Source organism: Vigna umbellata, chromosome 4, assembly GCF_029865625.1.
Source record: "Vigna umbellata cultivar VRB3 chromosome 4, Vumbellata_1.0, whole genome shotgun sequence".
In the NCBI taxonomy this organism is placed as follows: Eukaryota; Viridiplantae; Streptophyta; class Magnoliopsida; order Fabales; family Fabaceae; genus Vigna; species Vigna umbellata.
In genome coordinates this window covers 27,186,548-27,207,943 of record NC_142168.1, presented here as the reverse complement: position 1 = coordinate 27,207,943, position 21,396 = coordinate 27,186,548, and the positions used below count along the sequence as shown (strand labels likewise).

At 28.0% G+C, this 21,396-nt stretch overlaps 1 protein-coding gene across 4 annotated transcripts; it reads right to left on the bottom strand.

Moving 5' to 3' along the window:
- Positions 1-112: 112 nt before the first annotated feature.
- LOC124825291 (uncharacterized) lies at positions 113-6,936 on the bottom strand. 4 transcript variants are annotated; one of them, XR_015785864.1, is made up of 3 exons: positions 4,285-6,936; positions 1,794-1,969; positions 113-465 (listed from the first exon to the last, which is right to left on the bottom strand). XR_015785864.1 is itself a non-coding variant. In XM_047297877.2 (2 exons), exons 1-2 carry the CDS (start codon positions 6,711-6,713, stop codon positions 1,939-1,941), a joined length of 2,460 nt encoding a protein of 819 aa, XP_047153833.1. In that variant the 5' UTR covers positions 6,714-6,936; the 3' UTR covers positions 1,647-1,938. The 4 variants fall into 4 exon arrangements, 1 of the variants encoding a protein (XP_047153833.1); XR_015785866.1 differs by lacking the exon at positions 113-465 and adding an exon at positions 2,180-2,396 and having other exon boundaries at positions 1,647-1,969; positions 2,504-6,935; XR_015785865.1 differs by lacking the exon at positions 113-465 and adding an exon at positions 2,180-2,396 and having other exon boundaries at positions 1,647-1,969; positions 4,285-6,935.
- Positions 6,937-21,396: the final 14,460 nt, after the last annotated feature.

The following is a 21,396-nucleotide window of genomic DNA, read 5'->3' as shown; positions in this document are numbered from 1 at the left end:
AGAAAGGGAATATTGTTTTGTTACTCTCAGAACCAGGAGATGTATCATGGTAAGGGGAAGAACTAGAACTCTTTCTTAATTCCTATGTTAATGAATCAACAAGATTGATGAATGAAAATGCAAGTCCATAACATAAATTATCAGGTAAAAAGAATGTATCTTTGGGTTTTGTTTAGTGGGATGTAAAAGGAGAGAGACATTAAAAAGAAAGATTAATCATGGGGGAACATTGAAAGTGTCAAGATTCTTGTAAAAAGATGGCTTTGTCCTATGCCAATCATAACATCCTCCTCTCCTATACAAGAACAACCAGACTGGAATGAAAAATGAAATTATACCATACATCAAGCAAAAGGGAAAAAAAATATAAATTAAAAAGAAAAAGGGAAAATAAAAAAAGGGTCTTTTCCTTTTAGTTGGTCAGCAGTCAGAATTGCTTGCCATTGCCGACATGATCCACTGTCACTACACCAAATTGAGTAGAAAGATAAATCAGTTCTGAAGAAATCAGCAACACAGCACCCTGCACTACTAATGAGTTCAGCCAGCCACATAACTTTTTCATTTACAACCATGTTTGACTTTTAGCCAGTCATTAAGGAGCTACAGAAACTTTCATTATTTCTTCCCTTGAGGTGGGTGAAGATACTTAAATTAAACATATACATATCAGTAAAAATTACCAGTATGCTACAATGCAAAAACAGTGAACTCTGTATATAATTGAGTGCAGTTAAATATACAGTCTAAAATGAGTTAAATGGTTGAGGCTTTTTGAGAGGTACTACTTCATAACATGTAAGAGAATAGGTTCATGATGAAAAAGGATGGAGAAAAGTTAGTAGATAAAAGGGGTGGCTATATTGATGCTAGTTTCAAGCTGTTGTACGTGCAGTAAAAGGACATATTGTGGCATGATTTATTATGGAATATAGTACTAGAGTCGTCGTTCATGTAGCAGCAGTATCTATGAACATAACCAATCACAGGTTTAAAATAACTTCAGTACTAATTCTGCTGTCTTTGGTTATTATCGTTTTAATGCATCTTCAACTTTTACTTCAGTATGCATATAAATTCTGTACTGATACAATAATTTCTCTTCGAATTATGTTTACTATTATTATTACACCGTACAACCATATAAAGATATAAATTTATAGTAAATGACAACTTACAAAATCATTTACACTTTTTTAAAATTTTTATTTTTTAAATAAGATTTAGTGCCTTTTTATTTCTCATGCTAGTCAAGCGTTTTCAAAATTGTCATTTGATGTGTGTATATATATATTAGCAAGAGATTGCCTTGGTACTAAAAAATCTATTGTAGAGAAATTGCTTAACATACCAATTTATTTATTTCTGATATGGATTTGAGCATCTTTGATTTACACTAAGAATAAATTCCACTCACTGTACAACCGTTCTGATATAAAATCTATAGTGAAGATTAATGTGAATATACATTTTAATGGTTCAAAAATCAATTATATCAAAATAAATACTGTTGAAACAAATTTTACCCAACTTAGATGTCAGAATTCCATGATCTGCAGAAGTTCTATTTGCACGGAATAGAGAGGCAGAAGTTGTATTAATTATTGACTAGGAAACTGTTGTGCTTGCATCAGGTTGACAGTATCTCAGATTTCAGTTGCATAATTTTATTATGAAATTTATAGTATGATGACAACAAAAACAACAAAAAGGGTGTCATGTGCATGTGACTGACAAGAAGGGTGAAAAATGATATGCAATTTCATCACCACCAGAACCCTTGAATCACCAACCTTCTGTTCATGGCTCCAATAAATTTAGTCTGCATATTGCAATAACCCTCTCAACCATATCATGTAACTTCTCATACCGACAGGTCTCTTCCTTTTCCATTTTTTTAGGCCACACTCCTTGTTTCAACCTTTTTTCCAGGCCTTTTTAGCAATCATGGCAACCTAAACGGTTAATTCTGCAAAATTCCAATTTTCAACATTGAGATAAACATGGAAAACAAGGCCCCATTAACAAATAAATTATCACAAAAATAAATGTTTCAAAAGGAAAGTTACCAAAGCTTGTGGGACATTTGCTAAACAAAAACAATAATAATATTCACAAACATAATATATATAGGGAGAGAAACAGTGTGTGGATTGATGTGAAGGAAGGCCACTCATACCTCACTCTCCTTTGACCATGACACCCTTTGACATGGATATCCACTCTCCATTGTGGGCCTAATCATTTTGTAGTAAACAAACACACCAGGAGATATGCCAGATTATCTATGAGAAATGCTTCTACGGATACAAAGATTCTTATCTTCTTCCGAGGTTGACAAACGTTAAAACCATGTTGGCTTTGCCACCCTACTACTGCTTCAAGCCATTCCAACTCTGCACAAAAAGTAACATTCAAATTCTGGGAAACTCCTATTTAAGTGTAACATTTCTAGCAACTTAACTCCCTATTCATGAGAGCATCTAGTGGCAGGAGGACACACCATATCATTTGAGATTGCCTCCATCATGAAGAAACATCATAAATGTCATCAGATACTTTTTGTTATTAATTTGGTATGGTGTTCATATTATAGTGCTCCCATTTTTGTGATGACTAACCATGCGGATGCGGTCTCTAGTTGTGGTGAAACATGACTAGGAACAGATGTGGAGATAGCCTCAGCCATGTTTTCTCTTTCCACTCATGAAAATAATATAAATTAGATTAAGGGGCCTGACTTGTGACAATTTTGTGCAGTGATATGAGAACAGAAGACGCCAAAACTTGAATCAGTTTTCAAAGGTGAGGCCAAATAACGGCCAAATATATGTTTCCACTTTCCTCTAAAGGCTCTCACATGCATCAATAGCCCTATGAAAGAGAGAGACCAAGGAACAACATATACCGTTAGAATAGAAATGCTGTCCTTACAGCTTGGAAGTTGAAATTTACTTGAAAGTGAACTAACTGTGCTCAGTTAGTGGCTCACTGGTTTGTAACAGCATGATGGACCTTAATGGTTAATGCCAATTGATAAGATATAATTGAGAATTATGTTATTTTCTTTGTTACTAGAACACACAAAATAAGAGTAGTTGGGATAAGTCCAACAACTATATGGTCCACGCCAAAGTGGTTTTAAAAATCAGGAAACATGAAGGGAAACTCTTTATCTTGCTAGACCCTACGAGAAACTGAAACTTCTACATCAGGCAGTTTGCAGAAAGCAGTGAGACACCTTTTGTTCTTTGGTCAACTCAGTTTAGAACTAAACTGGAGCATTAAAGTCTTTGGATGTGATGGAAATCAGGTGGTCAAACAGTATGATAATTCATCCTATTCTATTCAATCACATAAATTGGTGTGGCAAGCTGAATCTATAGACTATGTATTGTGTTATGGCATATCAAGACATGAACTATCAATTGAGATATATAATCAAAATTCCATGGACTATTTGTAGTGTCTTTTTCCCCCTTCAGGTGAAGAAAACACGTTAGTGACACCCCATGATGTCATATATAAACGTTGTTTTCTTTGAGAAAACAAAAACTTTGCTCTAGATATAGGCTTTCCTCTTGTTTTTTAATAATTTTTCATACAGACCATAAAATTCAGTTTGCTTTTGAATTTTTAAAGATTTTGCATGAGTGCTTTATATCATATCAATGTCAATAGTTAAATGATGAAATTAATAAAGAAATTAATCATATCCTGAAGCTAGTTCCATGAGAATGAAAAATGCTTCTAGTCCAGTACTTGACCAGCAGAAAATGAAGCGGAAGAACAAGTAGAAGAGGAATTAGGAGTTTTTCACATGAGAGGAAGTTTGTAAACAAGGTGTTTTTCATTAAGGCAAACTTTACACATTCATTAATGAAGCGCATCTTTTTAAGTTGTGGAATGATATTAGAATTAGGATTCAATAATCATTCTCATTACAAAATAGCTAGCAAAATTTTTGGGACATGACATTCGTCTTGCTCCTTTCCTGGATTGTTGTTATGCTGATAAAAGAGCAAGACCTCCTCCTTTACAAACCCTAAAAGTACAAAATAATTACTGGAAAAAAGATTGATGATTCATTAGAATCAAAGCTGATCATAACACGGTCACTAACAACATGCTTTTTTTGGTCCCTTCTAATATTCCTTCTGTTTCAACCCCAAAGTCATGAAAAATTTTCAACTAGATGTAAGGGAATAATAGAAGAGTTGTAGAAAGAATCTGATAAATCCTAAAATTACACAATTCTATAAGAGTTGAAAAAAAGCACATTACACTAAGGGAGCATCAGCATAAACTTCAGCCAGCATGCCATCCTCACTACCAGACATGGCAAACAGCTCTGCATCCTTCTCTTCCTCACTGGAAAAGTCTCTCCTTTCAAGCTTGGCATGAGCTGCAATGTATATCATTTTCTGAGCCCTTTCCAAGGCAACTCTTGACTGTTTATTAGCTGAAAATTTCCTCATAAAAGACCAATTACTCTTAAACCCACATGAAGTTGCGTGCTGAAAAATAAGCCTCACTGCAATCTTCCCCAAGGATTTAAACTCACTCAAACATGTTTCCCACACAAGTCTACTACTCAGTGGATTTGCAACTTTCATCTTCCCTGTCACCGGATCCCTCTGCTTCATCTGAACAGCCTGTGCATAAAGCGGATCAAGACCATCTGACCTCCATTTCATTAGCTCCATCAACACAACATGAGCCTCTTCTCGCGAAGCCAGCCTCGTCAGTAACTTGTCCACATCCTTCTCCTGTTCTCGCGTCAAACACTTATAAGGAGGAAGATACTTTCCACTTGCATCCTTAATCAAGTAAAGTGGATCAAGTATAAACGCTGCTGCCCAAGCAGGATGATAATTCTTCCTAAACCTCTTCTCAACTATCTTCTCCACAGGTCCTTCCACAATGTTGAACTTCCCACACCACTCTTTCACCTTGCTCCTCAGCTCCTCCCAAAGAGGCAAGCACCTACCCATCAATGGCCTCTCAGCCTCGACATCATGCACCATCCCTCTAACAAGCTTCACAAGTGAATAAACCGCCTCCAACTCGTTCCAAAACCCCTCATTCTGCACCATCCCTGCAACCTCCCTCACTAGCGTATCTTCCATACACATCACCTTAAACCCATCCTCCATCACAACCATCTGAATCACTCTGGCACAGCTCAAAATCTCCTCCAACATAGGAAACACCAGTTGAAAATTCTTCAACGGATCACATTTGGGTGAAGGCACGCGAATTAGGCCGCCACAATCCATCTCTTGCACCCTGCACTTGAGGAAAAGACTCCTCACCTGCGACTCACTGTTCATAAAATTCGCAACCTTCAAGCAATTCTCAATCACAGACCTGAAAAGCGGCAACTCGCGGTTAAAATCCTTGATCAAGCTAACCAACCCCTGAAGCTGGCAGGAAGTGTTCACCATCCAATGGTGCTGCGCTTCCAAGTTCCTCAACGCCTTCGCCTTGAACTTATCTGCGACAATCCCCACACACCTGTGGACAACACTCCCAGTAACAGCAGTAACCATCTCCCACAAAACCTCCTCGGCATACTTAGAATTCTCCACTCCACCAGTGAACACAGCCTTCTGAAACACACTACTCCCATTGGGGAGATTCACCACAAACTTCACCAAACTCTCCCCCCCACCACAACACGAGTTAAAGTTAAACAAACCCCCACTCTTCCACCCATCACTCGCCAACTGAAAAAACATGGCGTCCCTAATCCTAGCCTCGGACTCAGCCTTGGCCTCCCCGAACCTAGCATCAAGCCTCCCCCCAGAAACCTCCCTCCTCAAATTGGCGGGCAACCCAACCTGGCCCAAAAAAGCCTGAAACTTTCTATGTTCCAGACTAGACAAGGACACAGAACCACAAGTCTCATAGAACCAATCGAAGAGCAAGTCCAAAGCAGAATTCACCTGGTCCTTGTTCAAAGCAGGACCAGGAGAAGTCTTGGGACTCTTCAACTTCTTCACACTGTCCTCAAACATGGCCAAAGCACACAAATCATCCTTCCCACCCGACAACATTAAATGCTGTTGGCTCTGCCCGTGATGCTGCAAGAGCATAATGTTGTTGTTATTATTATTATTACTATTGCTGTTGTTGTTACTGTTCTGCATCGGGGTGTACCCCATGTCGAAGCGGGAAGACTCGACCAAGGCCAAGGAGTGATTTTGATAAGAAGAGGGTGACGTGGCACCCATTTGAGGCGAACCCCTTTTGCGGTTCGAACCGGGAGTGATGGAGGAAATGGGGAGGGGAGAAGGGACCGAACCGGGTCTCAACCCGGAGCTGAAGTTGGAGCAAGTTCCACGCTTTAAGTGTTCGGAAGCTGTTCTTGAAGGGTTTGAAGCGGAGAAGAGAGAGTCGCAGAGGGAGCATTTGAGTTTCACTGATTTCGGGAGGCCGGTGTCTGGGTGTGGAACGAGTATGGGCTCGAGGTGTGCCCAGTACCAGGCTCCCTTGCCTTTGATAGCCTTGGTCCGGACAGTGAGGAGCCCCTCGAACCGTTTGTTGACAGCCCTGACGGCCGCCGCGCCGTCGTCTGATGGGAGGGGGTCGGTGGAGGTTGAGGTGGTTGAGGTCATGGCTTGAAGGTGGAGCGTCAGAAGTGGAGGGTGTAGTGGGGTGGTGACGGTGGTTTCACCGTTTTGGTGGGAGTGGGTGTCGTTTTGGGGCATTTAGCCATATAGGGTTGCAGAATAAAGAGTAGGATGTGAAGAAGGTGTAGAAAGAGATATGAAGGAAGAGAGTAACTGAGCGAAAAAGGAGTAGAAGGTGCATATAGAGTGGAGCTACTCAACAGGAACCAGAGAATGGAGAACAGAGAGAGAGGGAGAAAGAGAGAGAGAGAAGGGTGAGTCAACCAATTTTGTACTGAGTATAGTTTTTCTGAAAAAACAAAACATCAACTTGTTCTTTGTTTATGGATTTCTTCTTCTTCTTAATACTATGTCTCATATGGTAGTACACATACTATAATGTCATCACAAAATGTTATACAAGCACTTAATACCTTCTATTCTGACGTTTTAATTATATTTTTGTAATTTTAAAATATACATTTTTATTATTTTCTTTTGTTTTATAATGTATATTTTACCATTCTTCTTAAGTTTTATCATTTACGTTATGAATAAGATTTTCTCAAAAAAATAAAAATAAAGATGGTGTATGAGAAAATATAAGTTAAGTTACATTTTTGTTAAATATACGTCGGAAGGATGAACAGCAGTTGTAGTTTAATGATATTTTGTGTTTGTTTAATGTTACCGACAATTAACATAAACATCCTATTATTAGTCGTAGTATTTTAGTAGGTAGAGTGACGTTTTATTAAATTTATTATCATATACTTTAAAATTCTACCTAAAATATTTACTTTAGCTTTGAACAAGGTCACCAAATTGATAATAGATGTTAAATCAATATACAAGGAAACAAATAATAAAAAGTTATTTGCATTAAAATATGGTTAGTTTAATATATATTTATTCTTTAGTGATAAGAACATGTAAGTTAAGCATTTGTTATAGGAGAAAAATATAGTTGACTGTACTTACAAATAATTTACAGTTAAATTTTTTGGACTTTTTTCAAATAATATTCAATAAAGATATGCGCCTATTTTTCTAATTAAAACTACGTTTTAACTAAATTGAAAAGAAAAAAAAAACTTTGCTATCCCTTTAGATTTTAAAAGAGTAATTTTGAAATGTAGATATAAATGAAATCGTTAAAAAAGAGGAGACAGAAATAATTGTACCAATAAAGCCTAATTCAATTCATAAAAGTTGGGTTCTTTACTTTTTTTTAATAAAATAGTTGAGTTTCTGAAAAGTGCATTTACTATACTATATATCTATGACGAATATTTTTAAGTTACTTAGTTTTTATTTAAGGGAATGCTTTATAAAAATGCATGAAGGAAGTAGTCACTCAAACTCATCATAATATAAACTCTATCCATAAAATATAAGGTCGAAGTTAATATTTTATATTCAATATTCAAGGTGTAACATCTAAAAAGTCGTCTAAAAGTCTAAAAAATATTTTCTACTTAAAGTTTTTTTTTGTCATTCATTCAAACTGTTTAGAAGATATATGTAAAAGATACTCTGATGTCAAAGTCATATCAATATTTAATAATTTAGATATTAATGATATAGTAAATGTAATTATTTATCTTTTTAATACAAACTTACATTTATAAATTTTGAAATAGATTTTTATTAATTATGGTCCAATTGTTGATAGTCATATTTTACCTTAAGTTGCTTAATATTAGAATTAATTGTCTTAACAATTAATCAAACGATAAGACTATACAATCATTTGATCAGACTATACGATTGTTCAATCCTGATAGTGATCTATTCAATCATCTTACTAATGATTGATCATTCGTCTATAACTGATCAAACGATCATACAGTACATTTTGAAATAAAAAAAAATCAGAACAAAAAGCTTTAGATTTTATTTTTTGTTTTTTAAGAAAATTGATTGTTTTAGCTTTTGAAAAAAGTGGTTAAATGTTATATATTTTAGAGTGGATAATATTAAATTGAAAAATACAGTTTTAATTGAAGAGAAAAGGAACAAAGGGTTGAATGATTTTGATGATAAATGAAGAATTAAGTAAAATCCACGAAAGAAGAAGAGGTTGATGGCATTGATATGGTGATTTTGATTGGTTTTATTAATGGAGAGACATTAGACTCCATTTCAACAGGATCCTAGAGTAACATCAGAACCAGATTTTTATGGTTCATAGTTTTTCTCAAATCACTTTCACCCTAACAAAAAGAAAAGCACTTAAAATTTTAGGGTTAACTTCAATTATTAAGCTACTTGTTTTACTTTTGTCGTCTTCTTATTTCATTTTTTCCTCCATTGTCTCTCTAATTACGCTCCAATATCAATCACTAAATTTAACTTTTGCCAAAAGGATAACTAATATCACTTACTCTTATTCTAACCTATTTTACTTTAGGGTATAATATAATCCTAGTATTTCATAAGAGAATATAATAATAATAATAATAATATGAAAAATGTTTTATTTTATTAAAACGATTATTTGAGATTTATCTGTTAGAACTATTTAATATTATTTAAAAAATAAATAACTAAAATAAAATTATACTTTATATAATATTAATTTTAGAGATAAATACTATTTATAGATAAACAATTTTTCATTTACCTACAAATTATTTTAGTTTAAAATCAAATTTATTACAATGAATCTTAAGTTTTTATTTTATTTATAAATATCATTTATAAACAAATCTAATAAACAAATCAACTCATAAAAGGTGTTTTTGAGTCTTCTGCTTTATATTGTCTTTTAAGATATTAATGTTTATAGAGTTCAAATATCCTCGTTGTGATCAATTGATCTAACGAGTTATTATATCTTGGGCAATAAAAGCGTTTTCTCTCTAAGAACAACGTTTTGTGTGTCTCAATCCAGGTTATTTCTATTTATTTTTTCAATTATAATTTTATCATACTTTTTTTATTATTTGTTTGACTTAATGAATCTTCTATTATCTATATTTTTGTTTTATTCTTATATGATTATTATTATTTGTTTTGATTATTTTCCTAACATCTTAGAGAGAAAAATCATTTTTATTTTACTTGACTCATCATTCTTTGCAAAAGTCAAAAATAATATTATATAATATATTTGTACTGGTATAATTAAGTTATTCTCAAGTATACCTGAAAAAATTATAGGTAAAATTTCTTTTTGTGTTAGTAACAACTAATAAATTTTTGGCTCATTGATATATAGCTACAAATTAATATGTTATGATGTTTCTGATAAAAATATTTGATGTCATATAGGCATATATAAACTTCTTTGTCTAATAATATTTACAAAAATATCTTACCGTACTAAAATGGTTGTAAAATAATAGAAAGTACTTAAATTTAATTATTTTTATCATATTCAAAAATTTAAAAATTTTGTTTATTACATAAAGTTAAAAGAAATTGTTTTACTTGACATCATGCTTAATAGTTTTATGATTTAAAATTACCTCTTTCATGGTTTTATTGTGCTCAAAATTTAAAACATAAGCATGAAAAAATATTTGTTTTGATAGCTTTGATAATATGTCTTTTGTGTTAAGGAAAAATATAGCTTTTATTTTTAAAGCTTGTTCAAATTTTTCAGTCTAATTCCAATCTAATAGCATCATTTTGTATAGGTGTTGCATATGATTTTCAATTTAAAAGGTCTCGTGTCATCAACTTTGAGTTAAATTATGTTTTTAACTCAAACTATTAATTTATGGACTACGAGACTAATGTTCATGTATATGCTAATAAAAAATTATGTTGTTTATACCATAAATAAAAGAAAAAATAGTGTTTATTACTAAGTGGGTTTTTAGTACAATAGGGTTTTTATTTCTAGACATGGTATTTTTGTTATTAAAGGATATATTTGTGATGATTTTGTTTAAGTTAAGGGTTATATTTAGTAGTTACTTTTTTTATTATATATGTTGAAAGTTATGATATATGACATTTTAGATCAGGTCACGTAAATTTAAATTCCATTTACTTAAAGTCTCTTAGTTTTATTGCCAAATTTTTATGATATGAGACATGAGGAAGTCTCTAAGTGACACTCATCTATATAAGTATTTAGTCTTACATTTAATATATATATATATATATATATATATATATATATATATATATATATATATATATTTTGATTAGCTTAAAAATATTGTATTAATTAAAATTATTATAATTTATAATATATAAATAAATATAATTTTCATTTTATAGGATCGACTTAAATTTCAAAATCTTATAAACCTTATAAATAGACACTTAATAGAATTAGATTGAGTAATCTATATTTCTTTTTTCAAATAAAAAAATAGCCACGTTGTGAAGAAAAAAAATGTAACCATAACTAAACTATCAGCATGAACATGATTAGACCAAACATACTATGATTAGAAGTAACTAAAACCATATAAATATAAAATGATAAATGAACGAAAAATTAACTGTCCAAATCGAATCAAAAAACATACAATTCATATAATATTCGAACTAGACCAAATCAGGCTAACACATTTCCATAATTAGATTGAATAATAAATTATACAATTCATATAAAATCTGAATCAGACGAATTAATTTCAAAACTTTGATAATAAGCACCTGCATTTGTTTTTTTTTATAAGTTTTTTTATAGAAAGAAAATGATTATCCGACAATATGAAAGAGAAATGAAGTCAGCTTTACAACTATTATAAGTAAATTATTATTAAAATAATGTAACTGGTGATTACAAAAATGCATCTAAAATGTAGGACACTAGCTATACTATACCCCGTGAAACACACACAATTAAAATAACTCTGTTTATTTGGTGAGATAATTAACTAAAAACTATTGTTATCTGTGTAGAATATTAATATGGGTAAGTTTGTATCTATTTTAATGACAAAAGTGAGATTTTATATTAGTTTATTAATATATTGTGTCTATGTTTTTTTTTTCGCTCTTTAATGTAATATGATATAAATAAAAATATGTTATAAATATAAAATGTTTAAAATATTTAAGAATATAAGTTAAAGAAAGTTTGAATATAGTTGATAAATTGATAGATTATTTTTGAGTTTTGGTTTATACATATTTGTTAGGGGAGCTATCAAATCTTCTAATGAAATTATAAATTTTAAAATTGAAGGTGTTGAGTAAGCTTCTCTCTCACTAAGCCTTTGAAAATGGCTCCTAGAATTTTGGGCCATTGAACAATTTGTTTAACATGTTTTGATAAGTTTGAGAAAATTAAGATCATTTGTATTAATATAAAATTGTTATGAAGTAAAATTAGTTTTTAATTATTATTAAGTTATAGGGTGAGGAGTTTCAAATTATACATTTTTAATTATTTTAGTTTTTATATTTATTACGAATCATATTTTTAGCTGCTTGTTTGTATAATCACGTTTCCATTTTTTTTTTCTGAGGACATGTATACTCACGAACATTTTAACTTGTAATATTGTTTACAATAATATTTCAGATGCCACAATAAGTCTCCAAATATATATATATATATATATATATATATATATATATATATATATATATATATTGTGATGTATTAAATAAAAAATTTATAAATATTTTATTCAAGTCAAGAAAAAGGATTACATAATTTGTTTTAGAAATCAACAATCAAAAAGAACAAATAGAGTATTTAAGAATAGGTGTTACATCCATACACAGACATATATATATATCATCTAGCAAACTAATACTATCAAATGTAATTTTTTTTCTTACATTCCACAATACCATTTTGTATTAATTTAAAAAATTACGTTTTTTAACATGTAAAATCATATAAATAAAATATAACATACACGTCATCCAATTAAAAAATAAGTTATGAAAAAATTTACATATTTAATAAATAAAAAATTAATATAAAAATACTTGAATTTATATAATATATATAACATTCAAGACTTTATTTAATTAGAATGGAAACATTTAGTGTGTGTGATAACCACCAACAGTTTCTATATTTCTTTATCTTTTCTACAGTATTGTATCAAAGATCATGAAATACTAGGAACAATGATAGTTACAAAGCCTTCTTATCCTCACCATAATTAATTGTCATTGTTTTAAAGTGTGAGTCCTAAGTATATGTAGATTTGTTAATTACCATAAACATGAAAGAATTTGAATGTAATTATCCATATAAATTATGATTAGTTGATGGTTAAATTAATTGATATATAGAAAAGGAAAATGAAATATGGAAAAAAGAAGATAGTGTATGATTGAGATGAAAAGTCAAAGGTGGTATGTAGACATACTTGGTTTTGGTGAGGAGATGATGAAATGATTTAACCTAAAGCATGTGGTTGTTAAGCATAGACTTTACATGTATTATCAGGTGTTATGTCTCATTCACCTTTTAAAAGAGAGAAAAAAAAAAGGCATAACAACACATTCTAATTCATTCTTTTATGTGAACTTTTTCGTAAACATCGACAGTATTTTATGTCATATAATGCCTCAACTTTTGCAAATCATGCACACAGATCTGTACTCACACAAGCAACCAAGATAATTGGATGCATTTTCATTTTTTTTATTTTTTATCTTTTTTTTCTCACTTATTATTAAATAGTTGAGTACAATTCAAGGCTCCTGCTGTAAAATAATTCCCAGTATGGAAAAAAAATATTAGTAAAAATGGGGATTTTGTTTGGTACATTTAATGGGGAAGAACAACATGATTATGTTGTTCCAAAAAACATAATTGGTATTCTCGTGTTTCTGTATCAGAAAAAAAAAATCATATTCCGCTTTGTACTGAAGAAATAGAACATAGAAAAATGTGACGTACGTGATATGTTAACACTAAATTTGATTATTTTGTATTATATATATAGAAGTAATTGGATTAATTATTTTTAGTTTCGAAGTTTTTTTTAATGTTAATCGCGACTTTTTAAAATAACGTGATTTAATAGATAATATTAAATAATTATTATTATTTGACATGCATTTTGTAAAATATACATTTAATATTTATATAAAGTTTAGATGATATATATGTAAAGATAGAGTTTAGATAATAAAGAATATAAGAAGTTCAAAGAGATTAAATAAGTTGAGTAAAAGAGTAGATTAAGATGGAAATTTGAATTGTTATTTTGTTTATTCTTCATTTATATTGATTCTCGAATTTTTATGTACATTTTGACAAAGTAGACGAATCTTCTTTGAAAATGTATGTTTGAATTGGTTTTGTGAATTCTATGAAGGAAATTTCAAAGAAAAAGTAGACTTATATAGTAAATGTGCTACAATAAAATATATCAAACAAAATTCAATCATAATTTAATTTAGCTTAAACATGAGATTTGCATGCAAGCTTCATGCAAAAATACGTATATAAATAGGGTTATTTCATTCAAAAATACCATTAAATTAAAGTTATTTTGCTTGAATTTATTATTCTATTACTTGTAAAACTTCTTAGTGAAAGAGAGACATTATTTGCTTTATCATACAGAGACTGATCATTATTTTAAAACTTATTCATTTCTCTACCAAAGAATGTTTATACATCGTATTATTTCTAGTGGTAAATTTCCTTATAATATATTTACAATCAAGTTGTGTTGGAAGTTAGGAGTTATATATATAGAATATTAGAGAAAATTAAATGACATAAACGATAATTATGTTTTATCTTAGTATATACTTAAATTTCACTTTGAATATTTATATATTAATTATATATTAATGAAATCTTTATAGTTTGTGAATAAGATAGTTCGGTTGAAAGGAACTAATATATAAATTTAACAAATTGCTCTTCAATATAAATTTATTGAGTAAAATTAATTTATTTAGTGGACTTAGTAAATTTATTAAGATATGTATATATTGGGATAACAAATAAACCTGATTTGGTAGATATTGTTCGAATTTCTCTCCATTTTGACAAAAAAATATTACACACTTTAATATTTGTCTTGTACATATTTTCATCTCATCTTTGTTCCCCATTAAATCTTAGTCTTTAGTTTGTTACTTTTTTTTTTCTTTTATTGCACACTTTTTTTTCATGTTTTAATAATTTGGTTTATTTTATATCCACAAAATTCACTTTCTTTTATCACAATCTCGATTTATACAATTTTTTTTTCTTTTGTTAGATTATGTTTACGTGATATTGTCAATTTTAGTGAATCAAATAGTTTTCTGGTTTTACGTTTAATTATTTCTATCCTTTTTAATATTTTTATTTATCATTTATTTTTCATACGAAAAAGTTTGACAAAATTTCCACTCTTCAAGTAAACTCTTCATTTATTAAATATATCTTGTTTATTCTCTTTGATTCTTAATTTTGTTTTATTTGAAGAATTTTTGTTTCACTAAAATAATTTTCAATATCTTTCAATAGTTTAACTAGTTCAATATCTAACAAATTTTATCATATATCCAAGATACATCATATCTTATCATATACATAATTATTCATTTTTTATATGAATTCGTTCAATATTATAGTTTATAGAATACACATTTAACTAATTTGACTTCTTTCTAACATTTTTATTTGTTGTTTCATGTAGAGTATGTTTTAGTGATTTTTAATATAATTATTTTTATTTTTTAGCTCATTCTTTTTATAAGTGTAATTTTACCATCACAATTGCATAAAGACCTTTCATTTACTATAATATAATAATTTAATATTATTATCTAAATATTGTTTATCACCATCTAAGATAGATTGAAATTTAAAAGATGAAAGATGTATTTCTAAATTTAAATTATTATTAGTTTAATATTGTTGTCTTTGTGATTTTTTTAAGTAGTGTATTATAATTTTTATTAGTATATAAAAAACAAATTTCATTAGAATTAGAAAAGAAAGTAAAAAAAATTAAAAATATTGTTAAACTGGAATATATGTTTTTTTTTTATAATTTTATCAATTTTATTTTATTAACATTTACAACATTAATATATGATTTGGTTGGGATAGAATTTTATTTATGTGTAATTATGATATTTTATATAATTATTTCACTTTTATTGAATTATTATTTATTTATTTTATTTAAATATATAAAATTATAATTTTATTCTAAATATTTGATATTAACGTGATTTTGATATCGAATATATAATACTATCTTCTTTCATTTGTTGTAATTTTTTTAATTAATTAATTAATATTTTATATTCATTGGACATAAAAATAGATGTTTTTTTCTTAAAAGAAAATTAGAATATAAAACTCATTCTCACCATGTTATCATCCTATGGAAAATTCAAACTAATTAGAAAACTTAAAATTGGAAAACTAAAGTTTTTTAACATCATTTTTTTGCATCATAATCTTTTATTAAACTTAATATATAACAAAATCTCTTCTCTTTTTTCTTAGATAAAACTAGCTCTTAACATCAATGCTCCCAAATCATATTAAGGTTCCATACACATAAAATGGATCTAACTCAAATTGACAATCAATCCAAAGCCAAAGATTAAGTTCAAAATACCAACCTCCTTCTAACACGGATCGTGTACAAAGTCGCATAAAATTACCCAAAAACTCTACTACACTACATTTTTAAAAGTGTTCAAAATTCAGTCGTAATTTTCTTTTAAATTATTTAAAATATCATTCAATTCTTACTATTAAATTGCATATTAATTAATATTTAAATTATCTGTGGTTGGGATACATGATTTTACATAAAATAATTTAACAATTAAAATAATATAAGTTATCATTTGTAAAAAACTATTCAATGTAAAATATTTTATCAAAAACTGGTGGGACACCGATACTATTGTTTTAATGTGAGTTTTACTAAGGTCAATAATATTATTTAGTTAATTTTCTTTCATACTTTGGTAATAAAATCTTTGGCTAATTTTTTTTTTTCACGAGTTAAAGTATGTTTTAGATTGATCTTTGAACTCTTTACCCATTTGATAGGTTATACTGTTCAAATATCAATATAAAAATAATATAAAAATAATAAAGACCATTGAATTAAAATAACTATATTAGTTACATAGATGAAGGTATGAGTTGGTAAAACCGATAAAAATTTGTTTTAATAAGATGTATACAGAATTATTTTATCATATGTGAATGAAATTTAAATTAAGTATTATGATAAATTCTAGGTTTTGTGTCTAAACATAATAATTATATCTAAAAACATATTTGGTTGATCAAATAAATAAATAGTTATGTGATAACCATCACTATGACAATACTTAATAATGCATGTTAGTTTAAGTTTACTATTATTTGAGGTGTTAATTACGTTGTAAAATTTTATTTGAGATCTATAGAGTATAATTTAAACCAACAAGGGTAAAATCATGGTCCTATTGTTGAAAGAAAAAAAAACTTATGTTTGCATAGGCCAAACTTTGAGTTTCAAAATATCTAATTAGCAATTAAAGAAGCTTATTATTTCATATCATCACTTTATACCTATTCAATAACACAATCATGACTCAAATATATAAATAGACTCACAAATTATATAAGTGTTATTTAATAGGTGCTCCTAACATCTCTAGATTTTGTATTATACTCACATTTGCTTTCTAGTTAGACAAAAAAAAATCATTATTTGTACTCTCTTTTAACCTAATACTACATTTCAAAAACTCAAATAGATCGATTAAATTAAATCATGTTACAAATTTAATTATACCTTCGGTTATTCAAATTAAATTTGAAAGACTGTAAAACATATTTATCCTTTAATGCTAATTTGAGGATTAAAATCGCATTTTTTAAGTTTAATAAATATATTTTTTCACAAATTTAGGACATCAAAATTGAAATTCTTCTTAAATTTTGAACACCAAAAAATAATTAAACTTGTAAACTCTGATATCTCACCTTGAGTAAAATTTTCTGAGAAGAATCTAACTTTAAGACTTGAGCATCCAATGTAAAATTTCCCAACAATTTATCATTCTTTAAAACCATTAAAAAACATTTAATAAACATCTCTGATAATTTTTCCGATAAAAAAAATCTTAAACAGAATATGTTAAAAACCTGAATTTAGCACACTCTAAAGCACCTTATTAGAAATTCAAACTTTTCTATTTTCATGATTACATGAATGGTAAATTTACCTCGAGGCTAGCCATTTTAGGAGATGCATAGCTAAAAAGTTTTAGCAATCACAAACATTTTTGAAATTCAAATTTGAACTTTTAGGGTTTGTAATCGAACAACATTGATTCATCCATGTGTGAAGAAAAAGGTAAAACCTCCATTTGTGTTTCTATAGAGTATTATTATATGGTGGTGTCACTAATTATGATTATGGTTAATCATTACATAATACATATTACCACATGTGTCTTTTGAATATTGGCCTTATATTTGTTATCAACAAAGTAGGGTACACAAAAAGTTCAAACACATAATCAATAATCTTTCTTTTCTTTCTTATCAGTATATTCGCCTTTGCAATGTAATTATCACTGTCTTTCATTCTACGATACCCCTTACCAATAATCACACTTTATATTTCTATTATTTATTCATATCTTTGTGTTTTATCAACATATATTATAATTAAAAAAAATGTTAATTTCATCCTTAATATGTATGTGATTTGAATGCTTCTTAATTAATTGAGATTTGGAATTGCAACTAAAAATTATTTCACGATGTTATCATTTTTTTCAGATCAATTAGGAGAGATAATGGGAAAATCTTTTGATGAAAATGACACAACAACTCGTGTAAGAAACTAAACACCACATAATATAAAACTAGTTTTGTAATCATGAAATTAAAAATTATTTTAGTTCATAATTTAGTGGTTGAATTCATGATGCAAAGAATAGTATTTTTGGTGGTATAAAATTATTTATCATATATAATTATTTTAAATCATTGTTATATTTTAAAATAGAATATAGAAAAAGGTATATATAATAATTGGTCCATAGGGTACCAAACAAAAGGGTGATACGGTAGGGTATGTATATCTCCAAAAGAAAAAGATAGCCCAAAAGATAAAGCTTTGTTTTCTCACGCGCTTCAATTACTATTTATCTAAGCATCGTTAATTTTAGTCCGTTCATGAAATTGACAAAATAATCTTCATTAATTTAGCGTTTAAAATTATAGTAATAAATTATTGTGATATAAAAAATTTAAGATAATTCGTCTGTCCATTTTCTTTTAGTGTAATTCAATTAAAATTAATAAATGAAACGTTGAACGACCATAGGAAAACTAGATGCACATATAAACTTTACGTATTGAAGATAAAAATAACAAGAACATTAGTACAATAATAATTGTTTTTCTTTTCATGTGTTTCTTTTTTTATCTTTTTGTTTATTAGTTTTGTAAGGTTTTATGTGTTTTAATTCTTGTCTTTGTTACCATTTGTCCTTTACATTTGTTCGGTTCAAATGAGATGTTACATGTAAAAGTTGTTCAAATATCAAAATTTCAATTAGTTCAGCAATTGATACCTAATAAATCACTTGTCTTTTTATTTCAAACATGTATTTATAGATTTAAATATTAATTTTGAATCACTAAGGTCGTGACTAAATTGGTGTTAATCATGTTTTGCTTTAAACTAATCTCTATTCAAACCTAATTATTGTTTAAGTGTGACTGTTCAGTTTGTATGGTACAACTGTTCGGTCTCTAAGATGATCTCCTTAATGTTTTTAGTTGTATGGATCATCCAGTTCATACAGTATAATATTTATTATTTTTCGTATGTATTAATCATTGAAAAGTCTTGGTAAATGTAGTAACATTATCTTAATTAAACATGTTTTCCAAGACAAATCTTATAAAATACAAATGGTTTCTCCTTAAGATTTAGAAGAAAAGAAACTCAGAAGACTATAGTAAGTGATACGCGTGAAAGTAGATTAGAATATGTTAAGGTTTGATGATTAAACTTTATAGATGAAAAAAATAATAATAGACGTAATAAAAGTGATGAAGTAGATAAATTAAATATGAAAAAGACGAGGCATATATTTTGTAGCAACAATATAATAGTATAATTAGAGTGTAGATTCCTTTTATTAGTTGTGACAGGTTATAGTTGGTGAATTAAAGAATTGTATTATCCCATCATGGCAACAATACGGCTAAGACTTAAAGATTCAATGGATCTTCCTTTAATTATAGTAATTATATATATATATATACCAAATCCACTCCTTCTCGAATACTTCTTCTAATGGCATCACATCTTCGTAATAATGGTTATATTATATCACTTTCTGCCACTTCAAAACAAATATGAGATCAGAGTAATATTTTTGTTTCTGGAAAAGTCCTATAATGGTGGAAGTATGTTTGTAACAAGTTCAAAGATTAAATTATCATTAGTAAGGTATAAATATGATTTCTGTAAGAAACAAGTCTTGGATATCTGTGTCATGTATTAAAAGTACATACATAAGATTCAAGATTTAATTCGATTTTTTTAAATGTAAATCAAACTAAGCATGACTCAATTAACCTAATTAACCTACAAACCAGAAGGGGAACACTAACAACTCCTTGTTATTATTTTACCATTTTTTTTATAATTATTTAACACTTTTAATTATATAAATTGACAAATTAATTTTTTAAAAACTAAAATATTGTTTAATAATGTTTAAATGATTTGGAAGTTTAAATTATTTATTTGTCAAATTATATAAATGAATACTTTATTTTTCAACTATTTTTTTATAATAATGTTTAATAAAATAAATGGATATTTTGATTTTACTGCAGAAAGAAAATGAGTCATGTCGATATATCTATTATAATAAATATATAAAATAAATTAGAAAATTAAAATATATTATAATCAATCAACTTACCAACTCGTGATGTATTAAATTAAATTATAATTTTTTTACTAAAAAGTAGTTAGGTCGGTGACTAATTTGTGTGAAATGAATTGATTCTCTTTTAGGTGTGTTTATTTAAAAAGATGAATTTGAGAAGAAGAGAATAGATAAATTTGAGAATAAATTGAGTATTATTTTTTTTTAAATGATTGAAAGTGAATTTAAAAATAGATTAGGAAGTAAAATTTGTATAGATTTGACCATGACAGATCAAAAATTATTTTAATTAATAGAAAATAAAAATTATTAAAATACTATAAAAATAATAATATAAATAATAATTAATAATAACATATTTATTGATAAAAAACATTATAAGGAAGAAAAAAAAATCAAAAATTAATTTTGAAAATAAAATAAATTTGTATTTAAGTCAATAATAAGATTTAAAATTTAATTTTTTAAACATAGTTTATAGCTAATAAAAAAATATTTTGCTTAAATAATGCTTGAAACATAAAAAATATTAAAATATAAACAATTACAGTTAAAAGTTGAAATGTCAAAAGTTCAAAATCATTATTTTATTATTTATAGTTATTATCATTCCAGTATTATTGTTATTAACGAACCCAAGAACCTGAATTCGAATACATATTAAAGCATTTTATGCATGGTGAAAGTTGAAATTATTAAAATTGTAAAAAAACAAAAGCGAGATTTAATCTTAAATCAATTCAAATATCTGCATATCACCCACGATTCAAAGAAACAGATATCCTGCAAATCACCCCAAATGCCTCAAAACGAACATGATTTAAATGATCAATCCATCTTTCTTAATTCTTTTCAACAATAAAATCTCTCTAAAGGAACAGAATCTTAGCGTTGAAGGTCTCAAAATTAAGAAAATGTTTTCCTTAGAAAGAAATGATACACTTGTGCTGTAGTTAAA